Here is a 27773-nt window from a genome sequence, read left to right as displayed (position 1 = left end):
AAGTTCACGGTTCACATACTATTGAAACCTGGCTTGGAGAATTTTGAGCGTTACTTTACTAGCGTGTGAGATGAGTGCAATTTGCAGTAGTTTGAGCATTCTTTGGCATTGCCTTTCTTTGGGATTGGAATGAAGACTGACCTTTTCCAGTCCTGTGGCCACTGCTGAGTTTTCCAAACTTGCTGGCATATTGAGTGCAGCACTTTCACAGCATCATCTTTTAGGATTTGAAATAGCTCAATTGGAATTCCATCACCTCCACTAGCTTTGTTTGTAGTGATGCTTCCTATGGCCCACTTGACTTCACATTCCAGGATGTCTGGTTCTAGGTGAGTGATCACACCATCATGATTACCTGGGTCATGAAGATATTTTCTGTACAGTTTTTCTGTGTATTCTTGCCACCTCTCCTTAATATTTTCTGCTTGTGTTAGGTCCATACCATTTCTGTCCTTTATTGTGCCCAGTTTTGCATGAAATGTTCCCTTGGTATCTCTAATTTTCTTGAAAAGATCTCTAGTCTTTCCCGTTCTATTGTTTTCCTCTATTTCTTTGCATTGATCACTTAGGAAGGCTTTCTTATCTCTCCTTGCTATTCTTTGACACTCTGCATTAAAATGGGTATGTATACCTTTCCCCTGGAGTAGGAAATGCCAACCCACTCCAATGTTCTTGCCTGGAAAATTCCAAGAACAAAGGAGCCTGGCGGGCTACAGTCCATGGGGTCGCCAAGAGTTGGACATGACTGAGTGACCAAGCACATATACAAGATGCTCAGCTAAAAACGATATTTTCTAGCATCTTATGCAGCTACTTGTGAATAAGTTTTGGTTAACCAAATGTATTCAGAAGTATTGCCTGGGATTTAGGGGACAGCCATCATACCTCCTTTCCAGCTGCTTGGAGTAGAATGAGAACTTTAAGTCCAGCAGTCACTTTGGAACATGAGGCAACCTTGAAGATGGAAGTTAGGTTCTCAAATGAAATACATAGAAGGTGCCTTATTCCCTGTAAGAACATGGAGCCGCCACATGAGCCCTTGGCTGCTCACCACAAGACTTTTAATGTGTAAGAGAAAAACTTGTATCTTGTTAATCACTATTATTTGATGCTTTAATTATATGCAGATGAAATTAAGCCTAACTTACAGGGACAGATTCACTAGTTCATATAGGTTAACAAATTAATTTAGGCAATGTTTTAAAGACAAACTTCAGGCAATCTTCAATTTGTCATTGGGTAACACATACCCTAGCTTGAGTGGCATCCATTTCCAGGTTCGAGAAAAACTTTTCCTCTTTCTTCCCAGTTCAGGACTCTGTTCTGGAGCTCTGAGATTGCAGGTAGACTCCAGATAAATGCAGTGTTATAAAAGTAATGCATTATGGCAGTGAAATAGTAATAAAATAATAATTTGAGAGTAGAATTTTATAATTTTTCTAAGTAATTTAAATATCAATTTTGATATTTAATAATTTAGGGCTTCCCTGATAGCTCAGTTGGTAAAGAATCTGCCTGCGATTCAGGAGACCCTGGTTTGATTCCTGGGTCAGGAAGATCTGCTGGAGAAAGGATAGGAAACCCACTCCAGTATTCTTGGGCTTCCCTTGTGGCTCAGCTGGTAATGAATCTGCCTGCAATGCGGGAGACTAGGGTGCGAAGTTCAGACTTAAATTGAAGAAAGTAGGGAAAACCACTAGACCATTCAGATATGACCTCAATCAAATCCCTTATGATTATACAGTGGAAGTGAGAAATAGATTTAAGGGACTAGATCTGATTGATAGAGTGCCTGATGAACTCTGGACGGAGGTTCGTGACATTGTACAGGAGACAGGGACCAAGACCATCCCCATGGAAAAGAAATGCAAAAGAGCGAAATGGCTGTCTGAGGAGGCCTTACAAATAGCTGTGAAAAGAAGAGAGGCGAAAAGCAAAGGAGAAAAGGAAAGATATAAGCATCTGAATGCAGAGTTCCAAAGAATAGCAAGGAGAGATAAGAAAGACTTCCTCAGTGATCAATGCAAAGAAATAGAGGAAAACAACAGAATAGGAAAAACAAGAGAGCTCTTCAAGAAAATTAGAGATTCCAAGGGAACATTTCATGCAAAGATGGGCTCGATAAAGGACAGAAATGGTATGGACCTAACAGAAGCAGAAGATATTAAGAAGAGGTGGCAGAAATACACAGAAGAACTGTACAAAAAAGATCTTCACGACCAAGATAGTCACGATAACGTGATCACTGACCTAGAGCCAGACATCTTGGAATGTGAAGTCAAGTGGGCCTTAGAAAGCATCACTACGAACAAAGCTAGTGGAGGTGATGGAATTCCAGTTGAGCTATTTCAAGTCTTGAAAGATGATGCTGTGAAAGTGCTGCACTCAATATGTCAGCAGATTTGGAAAACTCAGCAGTGGCCACAGGACTGGAAGAGGTCAGTCTTCATTCCAATCCCAAAGGAAGGCAATGCCAAAGAATGCTCAAACTACCGCACAATTGCACTCATCTCACACGCTAGTAAAGTCATGCTCAAAATTCTCCAAGCCAGGCTTCAGCAGTATGTAAACCGTGAACTCCCAGATGTTCAAGCAGGTTTTAGAAAAGGCAGAGGCACCAGAGATCAAATTGCCAACATCCGCTGGATCATGGAGAAAGCAAGAGAGTTTCAGAAAAACATCTATTTCTGCTTTATTGACTATGCCAAAGCCTTTGACTGTGTCGATCACAATAAACTGTGGAACATTCTGAAAGAGATGGGAATCCCAGACCACCTGACCTGCCTCTTGAGAAACCTGTATGCAGGTCAGGAAGCAACTGTTAGAACTGGACATGGAACAACAGACTGGTTCCAAATAGGAAAAGGTGTACGTCAAGGTTGTATATTGTCACCTTGCTTATTTAACTTATATGCAGAGTACATCATGAGGAACGCTGGGCTGGGAGAAGCACAAGCTGGAATCAAGATTGCCGGGAGAAATATCAATAACCTCAGATATGCAGATGACACTACCCTTATGGCAGAAAGTGAAGAGGAACTCAAAAGCCTCTTGATGAAAGTGAAAGAGGAGAGTGAAAAGGTTGGCTTGAAGCTCAACATTCAGAAAACAAAGATCATGGCATCTGGTCCCATCACTTCATGGGAAATAGATGGAAAAACAGTGGAAACAGTGTCAGACTTTGTTTTTTTGGGCTCCAAAATCACTGCAGATGCTGATTGCAGCCATGAAATTAAAAGACGCTTGCTCCTTGGAAGGAAAGTTATGACCAACCTTGATAGTATATTAAAAAGCAGAGACATTACTTTGCCAACCAAGGTCCGTCTAGTCAAGGCAATGGTTTTTCCCGTGGTCATGTATGGATGTGAGAGTTGGACTGTGAAGAAGGCTGACCGCCGAAGAATCGATGTTTTGAACTGTGGTGTTGGAGAAGACTCTTGAGAGTCCCTTATACTGCAAGGATATCCAACCAGTCCATTCTAGAGGAGATCAATCCTGGATGTTCATTGGAGGGACTGATGCTAAAGCTGAAACTGCAATACTTTGGCCACCTCAGGCGACGAGTTGACTCACTGGAAAAGACTCTGATGCTGGGAAAGGTTGGGGGTGGGAGGAGAAGGGGACGACGGAGAATGAGATGGCTGGATGGCATCACCGACTCTGTGGACATGAGTTTGAGTGAACTCCGGGAGTTGGTGATGGACAGGAAGGCCTGGCGTGCTGTGATTCATGGGGTCGCGGAGAGTCGGACACGACTGAGAGACTGAACTGAACTGAACTGAACTGAAGGGTTCGATCCCTGGGTTGGTAAGATCCCCTGGAGAAGGGAATTTAATAATTTGAATAGCAATCTTACAATGAGCATAGGAAATAAAATCATAAACATCCTTGTTGACAGTTATAAGATTACCTATAGAAAAGCGATGTCAAGCATCAAGCATAAAAAAATAGATCAAGTTGTTGCATCTGTGTGTGTGCTCAGTCGCCTCCAACTCTGCAACCCAAAGGACTTTAGCCCACCAGGCACACCAGGCTCCTCTGTCCATAGAATTTTCCAGGGAAGAATACTGGAGCAGTATTTGCCATTTCTTATTCCAAGGGATCTTCCCAGCCCAAGGATTGAACCCACATCACTTGGGTCTCCTGCATTGGCAAGCGGATTCTTTTCCATTGCGGCATCAGGGAAGCCCAAGTTGTTGCCTCAGAGCTAAAAAATCAGGTTGGCTAATACTGCCACCTAGAGTTAAGATTCAAAACTACCATTTCTTATCTCTGCATGCTTGGACTGGAGCCTTCTAGGATCCTCTGTCCACAGGATTCTCCAGCCAAGGATACTGAAGTGGGTTGCCACGCCCTCCTCCAGCGGACCTTCCCCACCCAGGGGTCAAACCCGCAACTCTTGTGTCTCCTTCATTGGCTTGGGGGTTCTTTACCACCAGCACCACCTGCTTATCTCTAAGGACCCTGAAAGGGTGGGGTTTGAGCAGGTGGTTTCTTCTGCCACTGACTAGTTAGTACTAGCTCTCCTAATTGTCTTGCCCATTTATGAAGAGCCACTAGATGACATTTTCCAGGGAGCATCCTGGAGGTAGCTGGGGTAGCAGCTGGGCTGTGATCATAAATCAAGCTGAATGATACATGAAGTGCCGTACACTTCCCGTTATTTCTATCTAGGGGCTGTCCTGGCTGAGAAGCATGGAGGTGGGCTTCGAACTCAGAAGCATGAGGATTAAGCAGAAGTAGGTCTTGGAAGAGGATGACAGGCGAAAGCAATGGAAGTGCAAAATCCCTCCGTCTTCTCAAATGTCCTTCCAGCTGATCCTCAGGGACTAACCTCAGGCCCATTCCCCTCCTTCTGCCTGGTTTATTCTGCTTTCCTCAACCTCATGCGCTCCATGATGACCCCTTGTAAGCTCTTCTTCTCTCTTATCCCCTCTCTAACCTCCTTCTCATCTCACCTTGGTCAGCGCTGTTTGGTAGAAAGACAGTAGAGAAGAAGGCATGGTTTGAATCTGGTTCCCCATTTATCTTACTATTTATCTCAAGCAAGTCACTTATAATTTCCTGAGACTCCAGTTAATCATATCTGTATGGGGTACAGTGGGATTCACTGGTGGCTCAGACGGTAGCGTCTGCCCGCAATGCAGGAAAGCTGAGTTCGATCCCTGGGTCCCGAAGATCCCCTGGGGAAGGAAATGGCAATCCACCTTACTATTCTTGCCTGGAAAATCCTATGGATGGAGGAGCCTGGCAGACCACAGCCCATAGGGTCGCAATGAGTTGGACACGACTTAGCGACTTCACTCACTCACGTACTCACTCACTCAGAGGGTACAGTACACGGACCTCACAGGATGGATACCAAACTAAAATGGGGAAATACATTGTGAGAGAAACTGACATGTGGTGAGTAGTTAAGAAATTTTATTTTCTTTCCCTTTTCTCAGTCTCTTGTCCTCCATAAATCACTGTCAGGAAAAACTAGTAAAAAAGAAAAATAGGCTGTTGGTATAAGGTATTAGGTATAAATTATCTTCAAAGTGTGATTTTAAAGATATGATGACAATCAGTGTCTATTGCTTCTGTTTTTTTAACCTGTTTGTTCTCTGAGAAAGGGAAATTCATCAGATATGGTCATAAAGTGGAAGGGAAAACCATGGGCTATTCCACTTACTGATCTGAAATTTGTGAGCAATCACTTCGACCTCTCTGAGCCTAAGTTCTTCACCCGTGAAGTAGAGACAATGTTCCCTCTCATGCCTGCTTACTCAGTGCTTATGAGGACACAGCAGGTAAAATAGCTGGAGGGATTTTGTAAAGTCTAAAGTAAACCCTAATGTAAATAGTAAATGATAATGTAAACAGTAATTATTATATTTTGTTTCCTCTTTGTTATACCCATAGTGGACATTCAGTAACTATTAGAAAAATATTAACCATGAATTTTACCTAATTAATTCACCTAGTAGTCATTGAAAACTTATTAAGTGCCTTTCTTTGGGATTGGAACGAAAACTGACCTTTTCCAGTCCTGTGGTCACTGCTAAGTTTTCCAAATTTGCTGGCATATTGAGTGCAACACTTTCACAGCATCATCTTTTAGGATTTGAAATAGCTCAACTGGAATTCCATCACCTCCACTAGCTTTGTTCGTAGTGATGCTTCCTAAGGCCCACTTGACTGCCCACCAAAGCCAAATGAGAAATATGGAGACAAAGTTTGGAGGAGACAGAAAGGTGGCTTTAATTCTCAGCTGACAGAGATGGGGACACAGTAGGCTCATGCCTCAAGAACTGTGCCCCCTCCTTGAGGTGTCTAGTGACTTACATAAGTTGAGGGCTCGCAGTCAGGAGTCAGTGATGAGGAACAAAAGTGTTAGGATCTTGATTTCTTCCTCTTTCTTTGCTCCAAAGACAGTCATAGGTTGACATCAGTAACCCAGTAATGGAGTCTAGGAGTTCTGTGGTCTGGTTCTGTGGTCTTCTTTCTTGTATGTAACTACAAGGGGAGGGTATTCTAAGGGTAAACACCAAACAGAATATATTTAGCATAGCGTCAAAGGCATCACAAAGGTGTGATGTGTAGCTCTTGCAGAGTTAGGAGGCAGGAAAGCAAACTTAGTTACAGATATGCAGAGTTAGGAGCAGTTACAGTAGTATATTAAAAAGCAGAGACATTACTTTGCCAACCAAGGTCCGTCTAGTCAAGGCAATAGTTTTTCCCGTGGTCATGTATGGATGTGAGAGTTGGACTGTGAAGAAAGCTGATCGCCGAAGAATCGATGCTTTTGAACTGTGGTGTTGGAGAAGACTCTTGAGAGTCCCTTATACTGCAAGGAGATCCAACCAGTCCATTCTAAAGGAGATCAATCCTGGGTGTTCATTGGAAGGACTGATGCTAAAGCTGAGACTGCAATACTTTGGCCACCTCATGCGACGAGTTGACTCACTGGAAAAGACTCTGATGCTGGGAAAGGTTGGGGGCGGGAGGAGAAGGGGACGACGGAGAATGAGATGGCTGGATGGCATCACCGACTCTGTGGACATGAGTTTGAGTGTACTCCAGGAGTTGGTGATGGACAGGGAGGCCTGGCGTGCTGTGATTCATGGGGTCGCGGAGAGTCGGACATGACTGAGCAACTGAACTGAACTGAACTGAACTGAACAGTAAGAGAACTAGGGATGTTCAGGCCTGCTCACTGTTCTCTTTACCATTTTTGTTCATCTTTGTTCTCAGGAAAGGGAAAGGGAAAAAGTCACTCCTCTTTTTTTTCCTTTTCACTGCGACAGTATCATGTTGGGGAGTGGGTGTGTACTGAGGTCATCATTTGTGGTAGGAGCCTAGAGGGGAGTAACTGATGTTGTGGAGTCCAAGAAGTACTTTACAGAGATGAGGCATTTAAGGCATACATATTTTCATAAACAGAAATGGAGAAAAGAAAACTCGTCTTCTCAGAATGAACAAAGACATGGATTTGGAAGAATCTGGGAGAAAGAGGCAAGTTGTTTGTTGAAACAGCAAACCGAGAGAGTGTGTATGTGTGTGCGCGCACTCAAGTGAGAGGGAGAACGAGATACACCTTTAACTGTTGATAAAACACAGCTGGAAATGTCCGTTTCAAGCAGATCTTGGAGGGCCTTAAATTGTACACAGAGAATTTTGTGTCCCTGGTGGTTCAGATGGTAAAGAATCCGCTTGCAGTGAGGGAGACCTGGGGTCAATCCCTGGGTCGGGAAGATCCCTTGGAGGAGGGCATGGCAACCCACTCCAGTATTCTTGCCTGGAGAATCCCCATGGACAGAGGAGCCTGGTGGGCTACAGTCCATGGGGTCACAAAGACTCTGACACAACTGAGCAACTAAGCACATCTCTGGAGCAATAGGCCACTAACCATTAAAACAGTTAAATGGCATGATCAGAACTGTGTTTTTTGCATGTAACTCTTAGGAAAACATAATGTGAGATATTATCGCAACATTTGCAAAATAACTGAACTAGAGTAGGATGCTGGAGACACAAAGTGTATAGAAAATGAGATGTTGCTAATATGAGCCTACATCCTTCAGCAACTATTAATTAGGGGAGGAGTTTGCAATGCAGAAAGAATATACTATGAATTGAAATTACCTAGATGGAAGGATTGTGAGGATGTGCCATCAGCCCAAAGAAAGCCCAAAGATCAGGGACTCAAAAGTGTAAAAAGTAATAAATAGAAACCTCAATTAAATGGACTTGGGACACCAGAAGGGGGAGCTCTCAGGCCCTGGACCACAGCAGAGCCCAGCAGGAAGGAAAAAGGACTCAGCCAATGAAAAGCCATGGGCTTTTAGCTTACTATACTCCTCCCAACTTCCTTTCCCCTTCTATGGACTTGTTCTTCTCTTGCCATGGGGGGATTTGCACATTGTACACCATCATTGCAGACCCTGAATTGCAATCCTTCACTGATTCCAAACAAACCCACCTTTGCTGGAGAAATATATGGCAGTTGATTTGTTAAAGGCCAACAAGTATGTTGTTATGGGGTTCCCTCGTAGCTAAGTTGGTAAGGAATCTGCCTGCAATGCAGGAGACCTGGATTCAATCCCTGGGTCAGGAAGATCCCCTGGAGAAGGAAATGGCAACCCACTCCAGTATTCTTGCCTAGAGAATCCCATGGACAGAGGAGCCTGGCAGGCTACAGTCTATGGGGTCGCAAAAGTCAGACACGACTTAGCATCTAAACCAGCAAAGCAGCAACAAGTATGTTATAGTAGAAATTAAATAGGCTTTCTAGTCAAATTGACTAGTGTTAAAATCCTGCAATTTATATGCATGTTATCAACAAACAAGTTACCAAAACTCTCTGAGACTTGATTCCTTACCTAAAAAATGGGAATAAATACTACTTAGTTTACATGATTGATGTAGAGAATACCTGTTGCTTAATCTCCTTGGCATCCATCCTCCACTTCTTCCAGCAGCACACCCAGCTTTCATTTTAGAATCCACCTACTCTTCACTCTCAGGTTGTGAGCACACATGCGCTTCCAACAGGCAGATCTGATTGGCTCAGGGATGGACACGTGACCCAAATCTGCCCATTGAGGGTATTATGGCTAAACTCTGAAGCTTTTGTTTCTAAGCAGATTCTCCACAGGCTGTGAAGCTGAGAGTTGGTTACAAAGTTTACAGCTGCTATAACCCTCTTGCCACCTCAGAGGAGATTCTGGAACTGTGCAGTACAGTGCTTGGAGCCCAAAGATGAAACCTTCACAGCAAGAGATACAGAGAAATGGAATCACTTGAACATTGTAAGAGCCCTTGTTGACAGTACTTCCCCAAATCAGCTAGGCTGATGGACTGTTCAATTATGTGAACTTCAGAAGAGGCTAAGTTATGTTCTCTGTGCAATAATAAACACCCCCCCCAAAAAAAAAAAAGCTTAGGGGCTTACAACAACAAAGATTTATTTCTCTCTTATGCTCCATAGAATGGCTGTAACTCTGCTAGATTATTTTTGATCTGGGACTCAGGATGATGGAGGAATTTCTGTTTGGAAAATCACCAGTTGTTGTAATAGAGGGAAAAGAGAGTAGGAAAAATAAGTACTGGCTTTTAAACCATCTGCCTGGCATATGCTTCCTGCTTACATATCATTGGCCAGAACAAATTCACATACTCAAGGTTAATGTCATAGTGTGCAGAGGGACAACAGATGTTTTTGAATAACAATGCAATTTACCAGTAAATTTCCTTTTTGCTTAAGCAAGCTTAGGTCATATTTTCTGTCACTTGCTGCCAGAAGAACCTTAACTGAGAAAAGCTAGTGAAAGAGTTAAATTAGATATTTTATTTATTCCTGCTTCATTGACTATGCCAAAGCCTTTGACTGCGTGGATCACAATAAACTGTGGAACATTCTGAAAGAGATGGGAATACCAGACCACCTGACCTGCCTCTTGAGAAACCTGTATGCAGGTCAGGAAGCAACAGTCAGAACTGTACATGGAACAACAGACTGATTCCAAATAGGAAAAGGAGTACGTCAAGACTGTATATTGTCACCTTGCTTATTTAACTTATATGCAGAGTACATCATGAGGAACGCTGGGCTGAAAGAAGCACAAGCTGGAATCAAGATTGCTTGGAGAAATATCAATAACCTCAGATATGCTGATGACACTACCCTTATGGCAGAAAGTGAAGAGGAACTCAAAAGCCTCTTGATGAAAGTGAAAGAGGAGAGTGAAAGGTTGGCTTGAAGCTCAACATTCAGAAAACAAAGATCATGGCATCTGGTCCCATCACTTCATGGGAAATAGATGGAAAAACAGTGGAAACAGTGTCAGACTTTATTTCTGGGGCTCCAAAATCACTGCAGATGCTGATTGCAGCCAGGAAATTAAAAGACGCTTACTCCTTGGAAGGAAAGTTATGACCAACCTTGATAGTATATTAAAAAGCAGAGACATTCCTTTGCCAACCAAGGTCTGTCTAGTCAAGGCTATGGTTTTTCCTGTTTGGACTGTGAAGAAAGCTGATCGCCGAAGAATTGATGCTTTTGAACTGTGGTGTTGGAGAAGACTCTTGAGAGTCCCTTGTACTGCATGGAGATCCAACCAGTCCATTCTAAAGGAGATCAGTCCTGGGTGTTCATTGGAAGGACTGATGCTAAAGCTGAAGCTCCAATACTTTGGCCACCTCATGCGACGAGTTGACTCACTGGAAAAGACTCTGATGCTGGGAAAGGTCGGGGGCGGGAGGAGAAGGGGACGACAGAGAATGAGATGGCTGGATGGCATCACCGACTCTGTGGACATGAGTTTGAGTGAACTCTGGGAGTTGGTGATGCACAGGGAGGCCTGGTGTGTTGTGATTCATGGGGTCGCAAAGAGTTGGACACAACTGAGCGACTGAACTGAACTGAACATATGGTAAACATTCAGTAAATAGGCGCTAAATACTATTTTCAAGTGCATGAACACAGGCTAATTGAGAATTATATCTTTCCCAAATGTTCTCAATTTCTTTATTCACTATCTCACTAACATTTATTGAGCTCTTTTTAAGTGACACACTGTGCTAGGTGGGAGGGACATAAAATGATACATTTACAGTTTAGTTCTCCAGTAGATTTCTTTTTTTAAATAAAGAAATAATATAAGGACTTGGTGTCTTATGCCTGAGAAAAGTGATAAACATTTAGGAAATTACTATTCAGAAAAAGGTTATATATGGCACCCAATAAAATGGAACGAAAAGTATGAAATCACCACTCATCAATCCATTTGTCTCAGTTCAGTTCAGTCGCTCAGTCGTGTCTGACTCTCCGCGACCCCATGAATCACAGCACGCCAGGCCTCCCTGTCCATCACCAACTCCCGGAGTTCACTCAGACTCAAGTCCACAGAGTCGGTGATGCCATCCAGCCATCTCATCCTCGGTTGTCCCCTTCTCCTCCCGCCCCCAACCCTTCCCAGCATCAGAGTCTTTTCCAGTGAGTCAACTCGTCGCATGAGGTGGCCAAAGTATTGCAGTCTCAGCTTTAGCATCAGTCCTTCCAATGAACATCCAGGATCGATCTCCCTTAGAATGGACTGGTTGGATCTCCTTGCGGTACAAGGGACTCTCAAGAGTCTTCTCCAACACCACAGTTCAAAAGCATCAATTCTCCGGTGATCAGCTTTCTTCACAGTCCAACTCTCACATCCATACATGACCACAGGAAAAACCATTGCCTTGACTAGACGGACCTTTGTTGGCAAAGTAATGTCTCTGCTTTTTAATATACTATCAAGGTTGGTCATAACTTTCCTTCCAAGGAGTAAGCGTCTTTTAATTTCATGGCTGCAATCAGCATCTGCAGTGATTTTGGAGCCCAAAAAATGAAGTCTGACACTGTTTCCACTGTTTTTCCATCTATTTCCCATGAAGTGATGGGAACAGATGCCATGATCTTTGTTTTCTGAATGTTGAGCTTCAAGCCAACCTTTTCACTCTCCTCTTTCACTTTCATCAAGAGGCTTTTGAGGTCCTCTTCACTTTCTGCCATAAGGGTAGTGTCATCAGCATATCTGAGGTTATTGATATTTCTCCCAGCAATCTTGATTCCAGCTTGTGCTTCTTCCAGCCCAGCGTTCCTCATGATGTACTCTGCATGTAAGTTAAATAAGCAAGGTGACAATATACAGCCTTGACGTACACCTTTTCCTATTTGGAACCAGTCTATTGTTCCATGTACAGTTCTGACTGTTGCTTCCTGACCTGCATACAGGTTTCTCAAGAGGCAGGTCCCGTGGTCTGGTATTCCCATTTCTTTCAGAATGTTCCACAGTCTATTGTGATCCACGCAGTCAAAGGCTTTGGCATAGTCAATGAAGCAGAAATAGATGTTTTTCTGGAACTCTCTTGCTTTCTCCATGATCCAGCGGATGTTGGCAATTTGATCTCTGGTGCCTCTGCCTTTTCTAAAACCTGCTTGAACATCTGGGAGTTCACGGTTCACATATTACTGAAGCCTGGCTTGGAGAATTTTGAGCATCACTTTGCTAGCGTGTGAGATGAGTGCAATTGTGCGGTAGTTTGAGCATTCTTTGGCATTGCCTTTCTTTGGGATTGGAATGAAGACTGACCTTTTCCAGTCCTGTGGCCACTGCTGAGTTTTCCAAATTTGCTGGCATATTGAGCGCAGCACTTTCACAGCATCATCTTTCAAGATTTGAAATAGCTCAACTGGAATTTCATCACCTCCACTAGCTTTGTTCGTAGGGATGCCTTTTGTCTAATACATACTTATTAGCCTCTAATATGAGCTAGACATTACTGAGGCAGAAAAACAAATAACATTTATTGTCATCTTTAAAGAACTTTAAATGTAGTAGTAAAGAGTGGTGAGCTGAGAGTATAAAATGGATGCTGTCATAAAAATAAAATAATGCAGATGATGGCTAATGCTGATGGTCACTGATGACTTCCATTTTGCCAGATCTAAAGATCAATACGTAACCTTGCTCAAAAAGCAACTGACAGGGTTGATCATTCCCTGATTCTTCACTTGCTTGTGCACACTCCCCCTCCTGGTTTTCCTCCTAGGATCAGTCCTCTGTTCCATGCTTAACACACTTTTCTCCAGGTGATCTCATTCAGTCTTCTGGCTTTAACTATCATTTGTACACTGATGACTCCCAGTTTTATGACCACCTCAACTTCTCTCTCCAACGCCAGAATGATTGATTTTGTTGCCTCCTTGTATAACAAGCATCTCACTCTTATTACCAAACGGGACTCCTGATCCCTCAGTCCCAAACTGGTGCCTTTCTCTATATTCCCACTCCAGTAAAGCGTACCACCTTTCACCTCAGTTGCTCAGGCCAACCTTCAAGTAATCCTAATCCCTTTTCTTCTCTCCTCTTACTTCCAGTTCATCAGCCAATCTGTAGACTCTAACTTTTAATCCGTTTGAATATGATCATGTCTTCTTTTTTCCCCTCTTGTTTGGCACCTTAATTTTGGACTCAGAGTCATCCTTCTATCATGTACTCTGACAGTAGCCTCCCCTAGCTGGCTATTCTGTTTCCATTTCTGTTCCATTATTTTCTGTATGGTGGCCAGAATAATTCTTTTGATACTAAAGTCAGATCATGTCATTTCTTTGTTCAGAAGCCTCCAAATGCTCCACTTTACCCTCCACCCTTAGATATAAGCATGACTCATTCCCTCATTTCCCAGATCCCCTTGACCCTGCTCAAATGTCACTTCATCAGAGAGGTCTTCCCTGATATCTTGTTTTAAAAAATGCTAGTACCGTCTCTCCTCACCCTCTATTCCTGTTTTATTTTTCATGTTGCCACTTGAATTATACAAAATATTTATCTGTTTATAAACAAAAGAATGTAAGCACCATGAGGACTTTGCATTTCCAGTGCCAAAAACAGTTTCGATGAGGATTAACATGAAGACACTTTTATAAGTACTCTAGACATTACTTTAACACGCTGTGTTATCTGTTATGTTATCCTAGCACATTAGATTTGCTGTATTGAGTTGAACTATAAAGAAAGCTGAGAGCCAAAGAATTGATGCTTTTGAACTGTGGTGTTGGAGAAGACTCTTGAGAGTCCCTTGGACTGCAAGGAGATCTAGCCAGTCCATCCTAAAGAAGATCAGTCCTGGGTGTTCACTGGAAGGATTGATGCTGAGGCTGAAGCTCCAATACCTCATGCGAAGAGTTGACTCATTTGAAAAGACCCTGATGCTGGGAAAGATTGGGGGCAGGAGAAGAAGGGGACAACAGAGGATGAGATGGTTGGATGGCATCACCAACTCAATGGACATGGGTTTGGGTGGACTCGGGGAGTTGATGATGGACAGTGAGGCCTGGCGTGCTGCGGTTCATGAGGTCGCAAGAGTCGGACACAACTGAGCGACTGAACTGAACTGTCTACATTTCATAGACATGATAGCTGAGACACAGATTAATTAAGTAACTTGCCCAGAGGCACACAGCGTTTAAGTGGTTTAGCTAGGATGCAAATTTAGGCTTCATTCATCTGCTCCTCTGAGCTTGGCGCTAGTTTAATTCTTGAAAGCCATTCGCCAGAGGCAACGAAGAAGTCAGGTCAGTGCTGGCGGGAAGAAGGGAAGGCGGGAGGAGGGAGAGGACTGGGGAAGGGAGGAAGAGGGACGGACCGCAGGGAGATAACCAGCGAAGGCGCGGCTCACGCAGCTTCCTGTTTGCTGAATATCAGCGCGCGCTCGTCACTAGCCTTCGGCTGCTGGGCTAGCAGAGCTCGGATTCGGGCAGGCGGCCGGGGCGCGGGAACGCGATGCACTTCTGCTGGCGCGCGGGCCGCCGCAGGCCGCTGCGGGAGGGGCGGGTTGGCGGCCACACGCTGCTGCAGGCGGCCAGTGGGGAGCATCACTCGCTGCTGCTGCTGAGCGACGGCACGGTCCAGGCGTGCGGGGACAACAGCCGAGGCCAGCTGGGCCGGAAAGGCGCGCCGCGCGGGGAGCAGCCGGGTGAGCGCCTGGGCGCGGACGCGGGGCGAGGGGTCAGGCGGGGGCGGTGCTGGAGCCGTGGGTCTGCTGGGCCACGGGCGACACGAGAGCAGGCTCCGCGCTGCCGCCGCGCGGGCCCGTCAGTTTCGTTTCCTCCTCGCGCCTCAGCTTTGTTTCGGTTTCCAGTAGTTTTATCTTCAAAAGGAAACTGAGAGCAGAACTAAACTGGACCGCCTTCCTCTGAACAGAGATGCCTTTTGAGATCTGTCCTTACCTATGCGAACCTATCTGGAACAGAGGGACCTTCCAAACGTGGTTTGTGGTTTGAACACTGTAACTCCTTCCGAAGTACCCTTAAAATAATGTACACTGCTGCTGCTGCTAAGTCGCTTCAGTCGTGTCCGACTCTGTGCGACCCCAAAGACGGCAGCCCACCAGGCTCCCCCGTCCCTGGGATTCTCCAGGCAAGAATACTGGAGTGGGTTGCCATTGCCTTCGCCAATGTATACTAGCATTTTGCTATTATTGATTATTGTAGAAACACAGGAAAAGAAATCACTTATTAGTCTAACACCCAAAGACAACTTACATTTTGATGCATTTCTTTTTTGCCTTTTTTTTCTATTGCATATTTAATCTTTATAAAATTATATCTTTATAAGCTTTGTATATGCAGATTTATATAACTTTGTAAGTTGTGTTCTTCATCAAGCATATCACAAACATTGCCCTTTTATTATGTATTTTTTAAAAATAAATTTTGAATTGTTGCATAATGTTCTAGGCTCTGACAGTGTAACTATTCTCCTTTTGGGGAAATCTGGGTTTTTTTCATCAGGGGCTTTTGTAAATAATACTATGATTGACATTATTGTAAGTAATGTCACATTTCTGATTATTTACTTAAATTCCAAGAATTATATCTGGGGGGAAAATCTTTTCCTCTACCCTTTTAGTTCTGTCCTGAGGACCTGTGAACTAAATTGATAAAGGCAGATTAAGGAGGGAAAAAACCTTACAGTTTTATTAATATGTGCACAAGAGTTCACAGAAAAGAAGTGGTTAGACTTAGGAGCTTATATGCCATTTAACAAAGAGTTGGGGGTTTGGGTTTTGAGGAATGATCAATTGTGGAGAAATGATTTTGAAATACATGGGGGAAACTAATGAAATTTAAGGGTTATTTTACTTCAGGCTGTTTATGCAGTCTTATCTCAGTACCAACTCTGGTGATAAGTCACTTTTCTCTTCCTGGTATGAAAGGGGGATGGGGGTACACCTTCACAGGAGAAATTATGTTTTTAAGTTGATAGGGAAAGGCAGAGAACTCTTTCATCTGTTGATTCTCAGTTGCCTTCAGCTCAAAATCATCCTTATGCCAAAGTGGCATGCTTTGGGGTGGTATATCCTGATCCCTTCAAGTGGAAGTAAGGGACAATGTGATCCTTAAAGCCAAATTCTTCTCCAGCAATGAGGTACCAGGTTCTACTTCTATGAGTGTATGCATCTTTGGAAATTTTCTTTATTGTTGCACAGTTTGAAAAGTAAATCACTGAAAAGAATAAGATCACAAGACTTAAAAAGAAAACTTAAGCATTAACAAAAACTTGACTGGTAATGATGTATTTAACTCCAAACCGCTAATAATTCAGAGATGAACACTTTGGGAAAACAGTTTAGATTGTCTTGTAGGGAAAAATGCTCAGGGTTTCAGTTGTGGGCCTATTTGACCCATCCAGAAGCATATTAAGTAACTTGCCCAGGGTTTCATTGTGAGGGTGTCTGGCATCTGCCTCTCATACTCAGGCAGACTCCTGCCCATCTCTTCCTGAGCAGAGGATTCACTGTTCTCACTGTACAGGGCTGGGAAGTCAGAGGAGTGGAGTAGGGGTGAGCCCATCCTTTCTCTGGCTCCCTTTATCTGGCTGAGCTTTTTACTCCACCATCACAGAGAAGTGTTTGGCCAAGCATCAAGTCCGTACAGGTCCCACTCCTCCACATGCCCATCCTTTTAAATAGTAGCAGTATTCCATAAAGATGTGCCACACAATGAGCCTGTTTTCTTCTCTCCTTTAAAGTGGACTTTAAGACTTGATTTAAAAATCACTGGAAGAGATGAGACATCCCAGTGACTCTTCCTTTTGAAGAAAAGTACTTTCTTAAACTCGGTATTAAATTAGCAGTCTTGGTGTGGGTTGTTTTGTTTTTGTTCCTAAAGAACGAATTCCAGCGTTGGAAACTCTGCACGTTGCTCTGGTGAGCTGTGGAAAGGAGCACTCCCTGGCTGTCTGTCACAAAGGAAGGGTCTTCGCGTGGGGAGCTGCTTCTGAAGGACAGCTGGGAATTGGAGAATTTAAGGAAACAATTTTTATACCCAAGTACGTACTTTAGTTCATTCATTTAGTGTTTTTGAGTTTCATGTGCCAGGCACCATGCAAGATTGCCAGGGTCCAAAGATGACAATAACAAACACACTACCTAACCTGAAGGGTTACATATTGTGAGGGAAGGAGGCAGGGAAGATAACATAGAACACCAATTATTACTTAATTAGAATCTGTGAAAGAGAAGGGCCGCATGATGTGAGAGCCTGTGACGCTTTGATCTTGATTTTATGTACGGGAATAACACTTGGACCTCCAGAGTTAGTATAAAGATTATTTTAAAGTGAAAATATTTGAGCTCCAGAAGATTCACAGAGATATCTTATCTGACTAAAACAGGGCCTCCTGAAAATACAGCTGCCATTAACCCTCCTTTGAAGGAGTTTCCTATGAATTCAGCTGTCTTGAAAATAAAATGTCCAATTAGCATCAAAAAACCCAATAGAACCTTCCATACTCTACCACTGAAGTCCTAAAAAAACCCACCCTTTTGCTAAGTTAATATAGATATAAACCCCTACTCAGGTTATTGTACAAATTTTTCATTACTTGGGACCTCCTATCTGCACATATAAACTTTTTTTTGTCTTTTTCCCTGTTAATCCATCGACAGTTAATTTGCATGTTCCCCAAGCAGAGAACACAAGTTGAAAGAGGAAAGGTGTTACTCCCAACATAATCTTTTGGCTTGTCATAAGCCCTTGAATCCTAATATTTTACTTAGTAAAATTGGGGAAAAAATCATATCCTCACACACAGCTTCCTAGGCCAAATAATATGATAAGCAGCCTGAACTGTGTGTTCATGAATTACATACACTGAGAATTTTCAAAAACATGTTTTTTAAAATGCTAGGAAGTTACCTCTTGTTTCCTTCTCTGGTCATTAAATTGTATAAGAGATAGCTGTGGCTTGGGGGAATGAGCACTGACCTTGTAAAGAAAAGCCCAAGTTTTGAATCTGTTCTGTAGCTTGATAGCAGTTGACCTTTTTGAGTTCTCTTACGTTCAACCGTATAAAATTGCTAATCAGTTCAGTTCAGTCACTCAGTCATGTCCGACTCTTTGGGACCCCATGAATCGCAGCACGCCAGGCCACCCTGTCCATCACCAACTCCCAGAGTTCACTCAAACTCATGTCCATCGAGTCGATGATGCCATCCAGCCATCTCATCCTCTGTCATCCCCTTCTCCTCCTGCCCCCAATCCCTCCCAGCATTAGAGTCTTTTCTAATGAGTCAACTCTTCTCATCAGGTGGCCAAAGTATTGGGAGTTTCAGCCTCAGCATCAGTCCTTCCAATGAAAACCCAGGACTGGTCTCCTTTAGGATGGACTGGTTGGATCTCCTTGCAGTCCAAGGGACTCGCAAGAGTATGTTCTAATCTACAAAAATGGCAATTTAATAAGAATCAACCTAATAGTATCTTTATCTCACAGGGCTTAAGGTAGGTGGTATAGGTGACAGTGCTCCACAAATTCTAAAACCCTATGGTATATGTGTATGCAGAAATTTATTTTTCTTTTAGGTTGGTAAGTATAGTATAAAGGTTAGAACTTTATACAATGCATTGAAAGCCCAATAAAAATCACTTTTGCATTATATATTGTTTTGGATTCTGCCCTGTATTTTTATACATGTTGATGTCATGTCGAAAACATTTTGAGAGCTTTGGGATAAATGTATTACAGAAATGCAGGAAAGTAATTTTAAATATCTGTAGTCCACTTGGTGACCCAATCTGAAGAAGGATTAATAGATTTTGTATCATTATTATTACAGGAAGATAAAAACTCTGGCTGGTATAAAAATTATACAAGTTGCCTGTGGACACTACCACTCCCTGGCATTATCAGAAGGTAAAAAAGTCTTCTTGGATCTTGTAAGTGTCATCAGGAAGTAATTTTTGAATACAAATAATACCTGTTGAGTTTTAATGCATTGGGGTTCATTTTAATGCATTTAAAGTTAAAAAGAAAACTTAGATATAATAACTTGTAGAAATCTGAAATGTGTTAACATTTCTCTGGGTAGATAATTTCGCATTAGAAGAGCTTGATTTTTTTACCTCTTATAAATGATCTATCTCTAGTAAAATTCAACATAAAATGTTGTTTACCCCCACCCCCACCAGTCATTCCACAAGTATTTATTGCATGCCTACAGTATTTCCAGCAAGGAAGATATAGCAGTGAACAAACCTAAGACCTCTTTCATGAAGCTTGTATTCTGGGGAGATGTAGGGGAAGTGAGCCTTAAACACACAGACGAATGATTGTGTGGTGTAATAGGGATAAGGATGCGAAGAGAGGTGAGACGGGGCAAGGGGGCAGAGAGTGAAGGGGTAGGTGGAGGGAAGGGGTCTTTCTACTTTATAAAGGAGATCAGGGAAGCTATCCTCATAAGGTGAGACATGAACAAAGACCAAAAGGAGAGGAGAGAGAGAGATGATGCTAAGGCCATGGAATGATCCAGATGCAAGACCATGCCCCGCAGCGTGCTCAGGACCAGCAGAGGGTCTGGAGAGGGAGAGAAGGGAGCCAGGGGAGATGTAGTCTGAGAAGTAGTTGTGGGAATCCTGGTGATGTGGGGCTTATGAACCGTGGTAAGAATTGGCCTTTTATTGAGTGAGAAAGCGAACTCTTGAAGGGTTTCATCAGACATGTTTTTAAAAGCGCACTCTGGCTGCTCTTGAGTGAAGAAACTGCTGGGGGCAAGGATACAATGTGGGAGTGCAGTGAGATGAGATGCTGTTGCCATTTTCCAGGAGACAAGTGATGTTGACTTGGCAGGTAAGGGGGTAACAGGAAAGTGGTGAGAAGCAGTTGGATCCTTGATAGATTTTGAAGCAGAGACTTTAGTATTTGCTGGGTTGAAGGCTGTAAAAAAAGGAGTCAAGGATGACTCCAAGGTTTTTAACCTGAGCAGATGAAAGATCATGGTTATTCTTAACTGGGAGGGAAAAGAAGAGTGGATGTCGTTGGCAGAGATTTTTAAATATGACCTTGACCATTCACTTTGCCTTTAGTAAAGGTACTTTAACCTCCTTTACTCCTGTTTTATTCTCTAAAGATTTTAGTATTAAGGTGGTAGTTTCTCCTTGAATTTGGTATTACAGTATGTTTGCAGTTCTGAAGTTCTCCTCTTTGCTTTTGCAGATGGCCAAGTGTTTTCATGGGGGAAGAACAGCCATGGACAGCTGGGCCTGGGGAAGAAGTTCCCCTCCCAAGCCAGCCCTCAGAGGGTGAGGTCCCTGGAGGGGATCCCGCTGGCACAGGTGGCTGCAGGAGGGGCCCACAGCTTTGCCCTGTCACTCTCTGGAACTTCATTTGGCTGGGGAAGCAACAATGCAGGGCAGCTGGCCCTCAGTGAGAATAATGCTTCAGGTAATGAATTAGTCTTATAGTAAGTCCTTCTTTCTTTCTACTTGGAAGACCATTTCTGCAAAGGGCACTCTCAAAGGTTAAAACAGTGGTTCCCAAACTTTGGGACACATTAGAATCACTTAGGGAGCTCTATTAACTTTTTTTTTTTGATTCCTGCTATAACTGCTGCTGCCGCCAAGTCACTTCAGTCGTGTCCGACTCTGTGCGACCCCACAGACGGCAGCCAACCAGGCTCCGCCGTCCCTGGGATTCTCCAGGCAAGAACACTGGAGTGGGTTGCCATTTCCTTCTCCAATGTGTGAAAGTGAAAAGTGAAAGTGAAGTCGCTCAGTTGTGTCCGACCCTTATCGACCCCACGGACTGCAGCCTACCAGGCTCCTCCATCCATGGGGTTTTCTAGGCAAGAGTATTGGAGTGGCTTGCCATTGCCTTCTCCCTCCTGCTATAACAAATCACCACAAATCTAGTGGCTTCAAACAACATAAATTTATTATCTCATGGTTCTGATGCAGGTCTCACTGGGCTAAAATGAAAGTGACAGCAGGGACTTCCTGGAGGAAGACAGACCATTTACTTGCCTTTTCCAGCTTCTAGAGGCACCTACACTCTTGACTTATAGCCCCCTTTCTTCTTCAAAGCCAGCAATGGCTGGTGAAGCCTTCTTCAAGTCACGTTACTCTTACATTGACTTTTCTGACCACCTCCTCCTCAGTTAAAGGACCCTTGTAACTGCATCGGGCACAGCTAGATAATCCAAGCTAACCTTGATATTTTAAGGTCAATGTGATTCATGGGGTCGCGGAGAGTCGGACACGACTGAGCGACTGAACTGAACTGAACTGATTAGCAAAACCTTAAATTCACGTGCTTTCTTAACTCCTCTTTGCCGTGTCCTCTAACATATTCACCTCTGCATGCTCAGTCGTGTTCAGCTCTTTTTGTGACCCCATGGACTGTAGCCCACCAGGCTCCTCTGTCTGTGGGATTATCCTAGGATGAATACTGGAGTGGACTGCTATTTCCTCCTCCACGGGATCTTCCCAAGACAGGATCGAACCTGAGTCTCCTGTGTCTCCTGTATTGCAGATGGATTCTTTACCACTGAGCGCTGGGAAAAGAACTTGTACATCTTTGGAAGGCCCATTATTCTGTTACTCTAAGAATGTTTAAAATTCCCAATGCCCAGTTTGGACCCCAGACGATTAATCAGTCATTACCAAAGATTGCACAGATAGTGCCCTTGTACAACAAAGTTTGGGAACAATTTTTCAGACGATTGCTAGCAGTAGGGGAAACAACCAGTTCCTCTGACAATCTTTCAACAAAATTCACTGTGATGTCTTCCTGATGAGCCCCTCTGTTCAATTCTTTACATGCAACTCATGTATATTTGGCTCCTGTTACATACCAGTACCAGGGCTTCCCTGGTGGCTCAGCGGTGAAGAATCCACCTGCCAATTCAGGAGAAGCTGGGTTGGAAAGATCTGGAGAAGGAAATGGCAACCCACTCCAGTATTCTTACCAGGGAAATCACATGGACAGAGGAGCCTGACAGGCTACAGTCCATGGGGCAGCAAAGAGCTGGACTCTACTTAGCGGCTAGATGACACCATACCTGTACCATGCTGATCTCTTACATCTCATTTCATGTAACTTCATCAACATGAAATGGGTTCTCTTATTTCCTCAATTATTACTGCATATTTGCAGAACACCTATAATGTGACAAAAATGAATGCAGCATATGGAAATATTATTGGGAAGTGGGGTCTTAAAGCTTAGCTTTCTTGGCCAATAGCCTTAGTCATTCCAGAAAATTAAATATTTTCCAAAAATAAATGCTAAAGGACTGCTTTTCTTTTCCAGTGCAGGACTTTCTTTCTGTTTTATAATACTTCTGGCTGTTCACATTTTAAATTATGTTGATGAATTATAGTAAGATAACAAAAATATTAAAATACATAAAAACTCATGATATACGAGTATTTCTTATACTTGAGAGATTCTGCTTACTCTCCACAGTTCAGAGGTATAAGCCTGTGTCAGTTGGTACACTGAAGACTCTCGGTGTGGTTTCTATCAGCTGTGGTTACGAGCACACTGCAGTACTTACCCAGGTAAACCAAAACATCTTGATATATTTTTTTTTGGCCATACTTTGTGGCTTGTGGGGTCTTAACTCCTCACTCAGGGATCAAACCTGGGCCCCTGGCCATGAAAACACTGAGTCCCAACCACTGGACCATCAGGGAATTCCCATTTTGCTATTTTTTTTAAATCCCAGAGAAACGTTACCATAAGGTACATGTACTAATTATTGTGGAAAACAATATGTGTATCAGTATCTGAAGATACTCATTCAGTGTACAAATCTCTAACAAGGAGGTTAGCCAAGCCATGGAATTTTTAAGATCCTATAACAAAAGCTAATTTCAGCTTCAGGAAATATTTTTAGATATTTTAAAATCTGTTATAGATTAGGAGCCAATTCTTTTAGCAATTATTCTGTCATAATGTAGCTCTACATATGAAAAATATTGTATAAGCAACAAAGTAATTTTTATAGGTTTCAGTGGCCTACATTACAGACTAGAACATTCTATGTTCCATTTCTTACTTGGCACAATTATGAATCAGTGTCCTGAATGTCTCCCTCCTCTTCTTATACTGGCCATGCAGTTCATATCAACAAGATGGATTCTCTCCACAGCTGTAATGAATAGACTTGAAGACTATTTGTGTGGTTGAAATGTTTATTTAAAGCAAAATATCTAAAATAATGTATATTTTGTTTGTTTTAAAAATATGCCTGGATTATATTATCAGTTGGCAGGAGAGAGCTAGAATTGTTTTAATCCAGAATCATCTTTTGAAAAGAGATCTATTTTCAGAGAAATGCTCAAATAAATAAAGCAACCTTATATTTAAGTGTTAGTGTTACTCTTGAACCAGTTAACTTCTCCATCAGTTCTTTCTACAAACACATAGTAAGTACCTAGTTCTGAAGGGAATGCCAGTGATTTTTCAAGTTTAATATGTTAACTCTTTATTCACTAGTAGAAATAATAAATATAAGACCTTTCTTCATATAAAGCTGATATTTACCATAGTGCTCTCATAAAACTCTCTTGTGGCACTTAATCTTTTAATTTTTAATTACACTTTTAGCTTGAAATTAGTCTGCTCCTTCCTTTTTTAAACAGGATGGGAAAGTATTCACATTTGGAGACAATAGCTATGGACAGCTGGGACACGATCCCACTGCTGAGAAGAGGGGTCCGCAACTTGTGGAAAGAATTGAAGGCCTCGTTTCACAGATAGACTGTGGAAGGTAATAGGTTTTTTTAAGTGAGAGTAGAAAGTGGTGTATTTTATTACTTAGAAATAACTTACATGAAATGTTTTGAAACCTTAAAACCCTAATGTGATTACTCTTCTTATAGATCATTTTCCTTTCTGAAAATTTACTTCTTTCAAATATGGTTTAATTTTTCTGTTTTTCTTTTTTATTCTAAGCATTTCTTTTATTTCATAAGAATTTATTGGAAATGTACTGGGCATAGACCACCTTACTAGGTTCTAGGGTGAGGGGAGTTGGTTTATAACAAAAATAGTGGTGCTTATCTTCTTGAGTTCATTAGACAAAATTAACCTCATGCAAGTAGAAGATGATGTATCTTTGCATGTGATTCTGAGTTTTGCATAACCTAATTATGAGACCTTTTAAAAAAATTTTTATTGGAGTATAGTTGATTTCAAATGTGTTAGTTTCTGCTGTACAGCAAAGTGAATTGTTTATACATAAATCATTCTTTTTTAGATTATTTTCCCATATAGGTTATTACAGAGTAATAACCTGTGCTATACAGTAAGTCCTTAGATATCTATTTTATACTGTGTATGTATCAATCCCAATCTCCTAATTTATCCCTCCTATGACAGAGGTTAAAGTGTCTGCCTCCAATGCAGGAGACCTGGGTTTGATCCCTGGGTCGGGAAGATCCCCTGGAGAAGGAATGGTAACCCACTCCAGTATTCTTGCCTGGAGAGAAGCCTGGTAGGCTACAGTCCACGGGGTCACAAAGAGTCGGACATGACTGAGCGACTTCACTATGAGGGCACTTTGGCTATTATCCACCCAATTAGTCAAAAGAGCAAAAAACAAAAAGAAATTAACATTTAAAACACAAATGATAGAAACCGTAATAATGACCCATCAATAATATTCTGCCTGTAGGGTTGGTAATAAGTCACTATTCACCCACCATTTGTTTAGCCATACAACATGGTACTCTCTAACTCTTACATTGTGATAATGGGGTCTGGGTACTTAGTATAAGATAAATCTGTTATTTTGTGTTGAGATATCATCTTTCTCAAAAAGCATGACTCATTATAATAAGTCTTCATAATATTTTGTCTTCTGCAGTTATCACACCCTCGCATATGTCTATACCACTGGTCAGGTGGTGTCTTTTGGTCGTGGACCAGGTTGTACAAGCAGCTCACCACATCCGGGGGCTCTGGCAGAGAGCTCTGACATTAGCTGCCTGATTTCTGCTAATGGTATGAGTGGTCCCACGATTTGTGATTTTGTTTTAATTGATGTCACTGGAGGAAAAATATTATTCAGTTTCCTTTCAAAAAGTACATAGAACTGTGGTTCTTTTGGTACTGTTATCTTTGATTTGTAGAATATGCATTTTTTTATGCAGTGCTTCCTAAAATATTAGGTAATTTCTTCTAAAGATTAAGGTAATACAAAAGAATCAGTTATTTATGCTTTAGAATAGTACACTTTTTTTTTATTTTTATTTTTTAATTGAAGAATAATTGCTTTATAGAATTTTGTTGTTTTCTGTCAAACCTCAACAGAATAGCACACTTTTTATATAGTTAATCAAACCTCTACTAAAGCACAGCAGCCTGGTTTCATTATGCAAATGCATGAAAAATTAAATTTTAAGATAAGGGAATATATAATGTATAATCTGATCAATATTAATCTTTTATGCTGTTTATAGTCAAAATCTATTTAGAAGCCAATGAATAAGTAAATTTAGCTTGATAATACATTAGTTTTTTTTAAAAAACTTTTAAAAGCAGTTTTAGGTTTATAACAAAAGGTTTATACTTTTTACAGCTAAAAAACAGTAAGCATGGATTTATGACTTTCTTCTAGACCTTGCGGATGTTCAAGTCAAACATATTTTTGCTGGAACATATGCCAACTTTGTGACAACTTACCAGGTATCTATTACAATTTCTGTTTCTTTTAAAAATCATCTTTTCTTCCAGATTTCATGGTGGTATTTGAAACATTGTGTCATTTGTATATATTAAAATTTTTTACTAAACTAGTAAGTTCCTCTGTTAGAATTCTTCTTTAAAAATATTATGTAATTCTCACTTCCTTATTTGGATTCCCAGCAGATACCAATGGTGCTAGCAATGACTAATACTAATTGTCACCCATGAGTTAGCAACCAAAGTACTATAAATAGGTCAACACACTTAATCCTCAAATCAACTCTGGTTGTTATCATCACTCCCATTTTACAGATGAAAAAACTGAGTCTCAGAGACATGGACTTGCCCAAAATTATGCTGCTAAGAACTGACAGAGCTGGATTCAAACCCAAGCAATCCAGCCCCACCATTACCCACCATGCTCTAGCACCTTCCTAATTATTAACAGAGAGGTTTATATTATATTTCTGAACGAGTTCTGAAATGTTGTAGAGAGGAAAGGTATACATAGTTATTTTAATAATTTGTACTTTTTTTCTATTATTAGGGATGTTTTAAACAACACTCTTATAGACTCTTACTGTATTCTCTGGGACGGAAAACTGTAAGAGGCAAAAGTCTGTGCTGCTGGGGATAGTCAGGAGATTGTGCTTGGTTGCTTTGTTATAGCTGTTTGATCAGGCTTCTGTCTCAGGCTCTGCTCTGGGTCCTTGGGGTACAGTGAATAATACACACAAGTATATCCTCATTCATGGCATTTGGATTCTACCGGGAAGTACAGACAAGGAACACATAAATACAATTGTGTTAGCGACAATTGCTCTGAAAAAAAATAGAATGGGCCATTTGAGACTGATGAGATGAGATGGGCTTCTTTAGAAATGTCATCAGAAAAGGCCTCCCAGAGGCTGTAACATTTGAGCAGAGATCTTAGCCATGTTTAAATCCACAGGAGGAGCATTCCAGAGAGAGGGTCCACTCTCTCTGGAATAGAGAGGCCCTGGGGCAAGCATAAGTTTAGCATGTGTGAGGGACAAAAAGGAAACCAGTCAGACAGAGTATAGTAGGAAAGCATGAATAGTTATATGAGCTGGAGTCATACGGAAATGGGTTCAGCTGTGGGAGATGAGGTTCATTTGAAATGTCCTTGGAGAGGAGATCTAAAGTCTTAATTGCATGTTCAAATCTGGATCTCAAGGAGGATGCTAGCACTGGAAAATAAACATGATAGTTGTTAAACTACAGATTGTTATTAAGCCGGAGGCTTGGATGAAAAGTCACCTGGAGTGAGAGTAGAAATGAAAAGAGCAGGGGACAGAATCCAGCCTTGAGGGACTTCTCCATGAGGAGGTCAGGCAGTGAGGCAGGGCCAGAAGAACTGAGAAGAACCAGTTTCTGAGGTGGAGAGAACCAGAAGAGGGTGGCTCATCAAGACAAGAGAAGAAAGTCTTTCCAGAAGGAGGAAGTGGCCAAACCTGACACATACTGCTGAGAGGTCAAGTAAGATGAGCACAGAGTTAGTTTTTGCTTTGTCAAGACTGAGTCATCTCAGGGGACAGAGGATGAAGCCTGACTAAGTGGGATGGACAGAGAATAGAGGGGAATAAGTGGAGGCAATGACTGTGAAAGTTCTGAGAAGTTTTGTTGTGAAAGGGAGTAGAGGACCTTGGGAAGTTTCTATTGTTAGGAGTGGTGATGTTAAGGTATGTCTGTGTGCTAATGAGAATAATCCAGTTCAGGAGGAAAAAGTGATCATTCCTGAGAAAGAGAATAATT

The 27773-nt window shown here is 42.0% G+C and overlaps 1 protein-coding gene across 2 annotated transcripts in view; it reads left to right on the top strand.

Annotated features, from left to right (window-relative positions):
• Positions 1 to 14730: 14730 nt before the first annotated feature.
• Positions 14731 to 27773, top strand: part of HERC6 (HECT and RLD domain containing E3 ubiquitin protein ligase family member 6) — a 60481-nt gene continuing 47438 nt past the window's right edge. For both annotated transcript variants that reach the window (XR_008687011.2, XM_055434110.2), the window contains exons 1-8: positions 14731 to 15000; positions 17198 to 17357; positions 19144 to 19220; positions 20520 to 20747; positions 22770 to 22864; positions 23951 to 24078; positions 25177 to 25313; positions 25930 to 25997. Coding sequence is in view for 1 of the 2 variants with exons in the window: in XM_055434110.2 (XP_055290085.2) it covers positions 14808 to 15000; positions 17198 to 17357; positions 19144 to 19220; positions 20520 to 20747; positions 22770 to 22864; positions 23951 to 24078; positions 25177 to 25313; positions 25930 to 25997 (1086 nt within the window). In the remaining variant the exon portion in view is untranslated. The remainder of the gene's footprint in view (positions 15001 to 17197; positions 17358 to 19143; positions 19221 to 20519; positions 20748 to 22769; positions 22865 to 23950; positions 24079 to 25176; positions 25314 to 25929; positions 25998 to 27773) is intronic.

This window comes from Moschus berezovskii, chromosome 5, assembly GCF_049115385.1.
Source record: "Moschus berezovskii isolate FMDL1 chromosome 5, NW_MosBer_1.0, whole genome shotgun sequence".
Classification (NCBI taxonomy): Eukaryota; Metazoa; Chordata; class Mammalia; order Artiodactyla; family Moschidae; genus Moschus; species Moschus berezovskii.
Note: the sequence above shows the minus strand (reverse complement) of the source record. Positions and strands in the feature narration are given on the sequence as shown.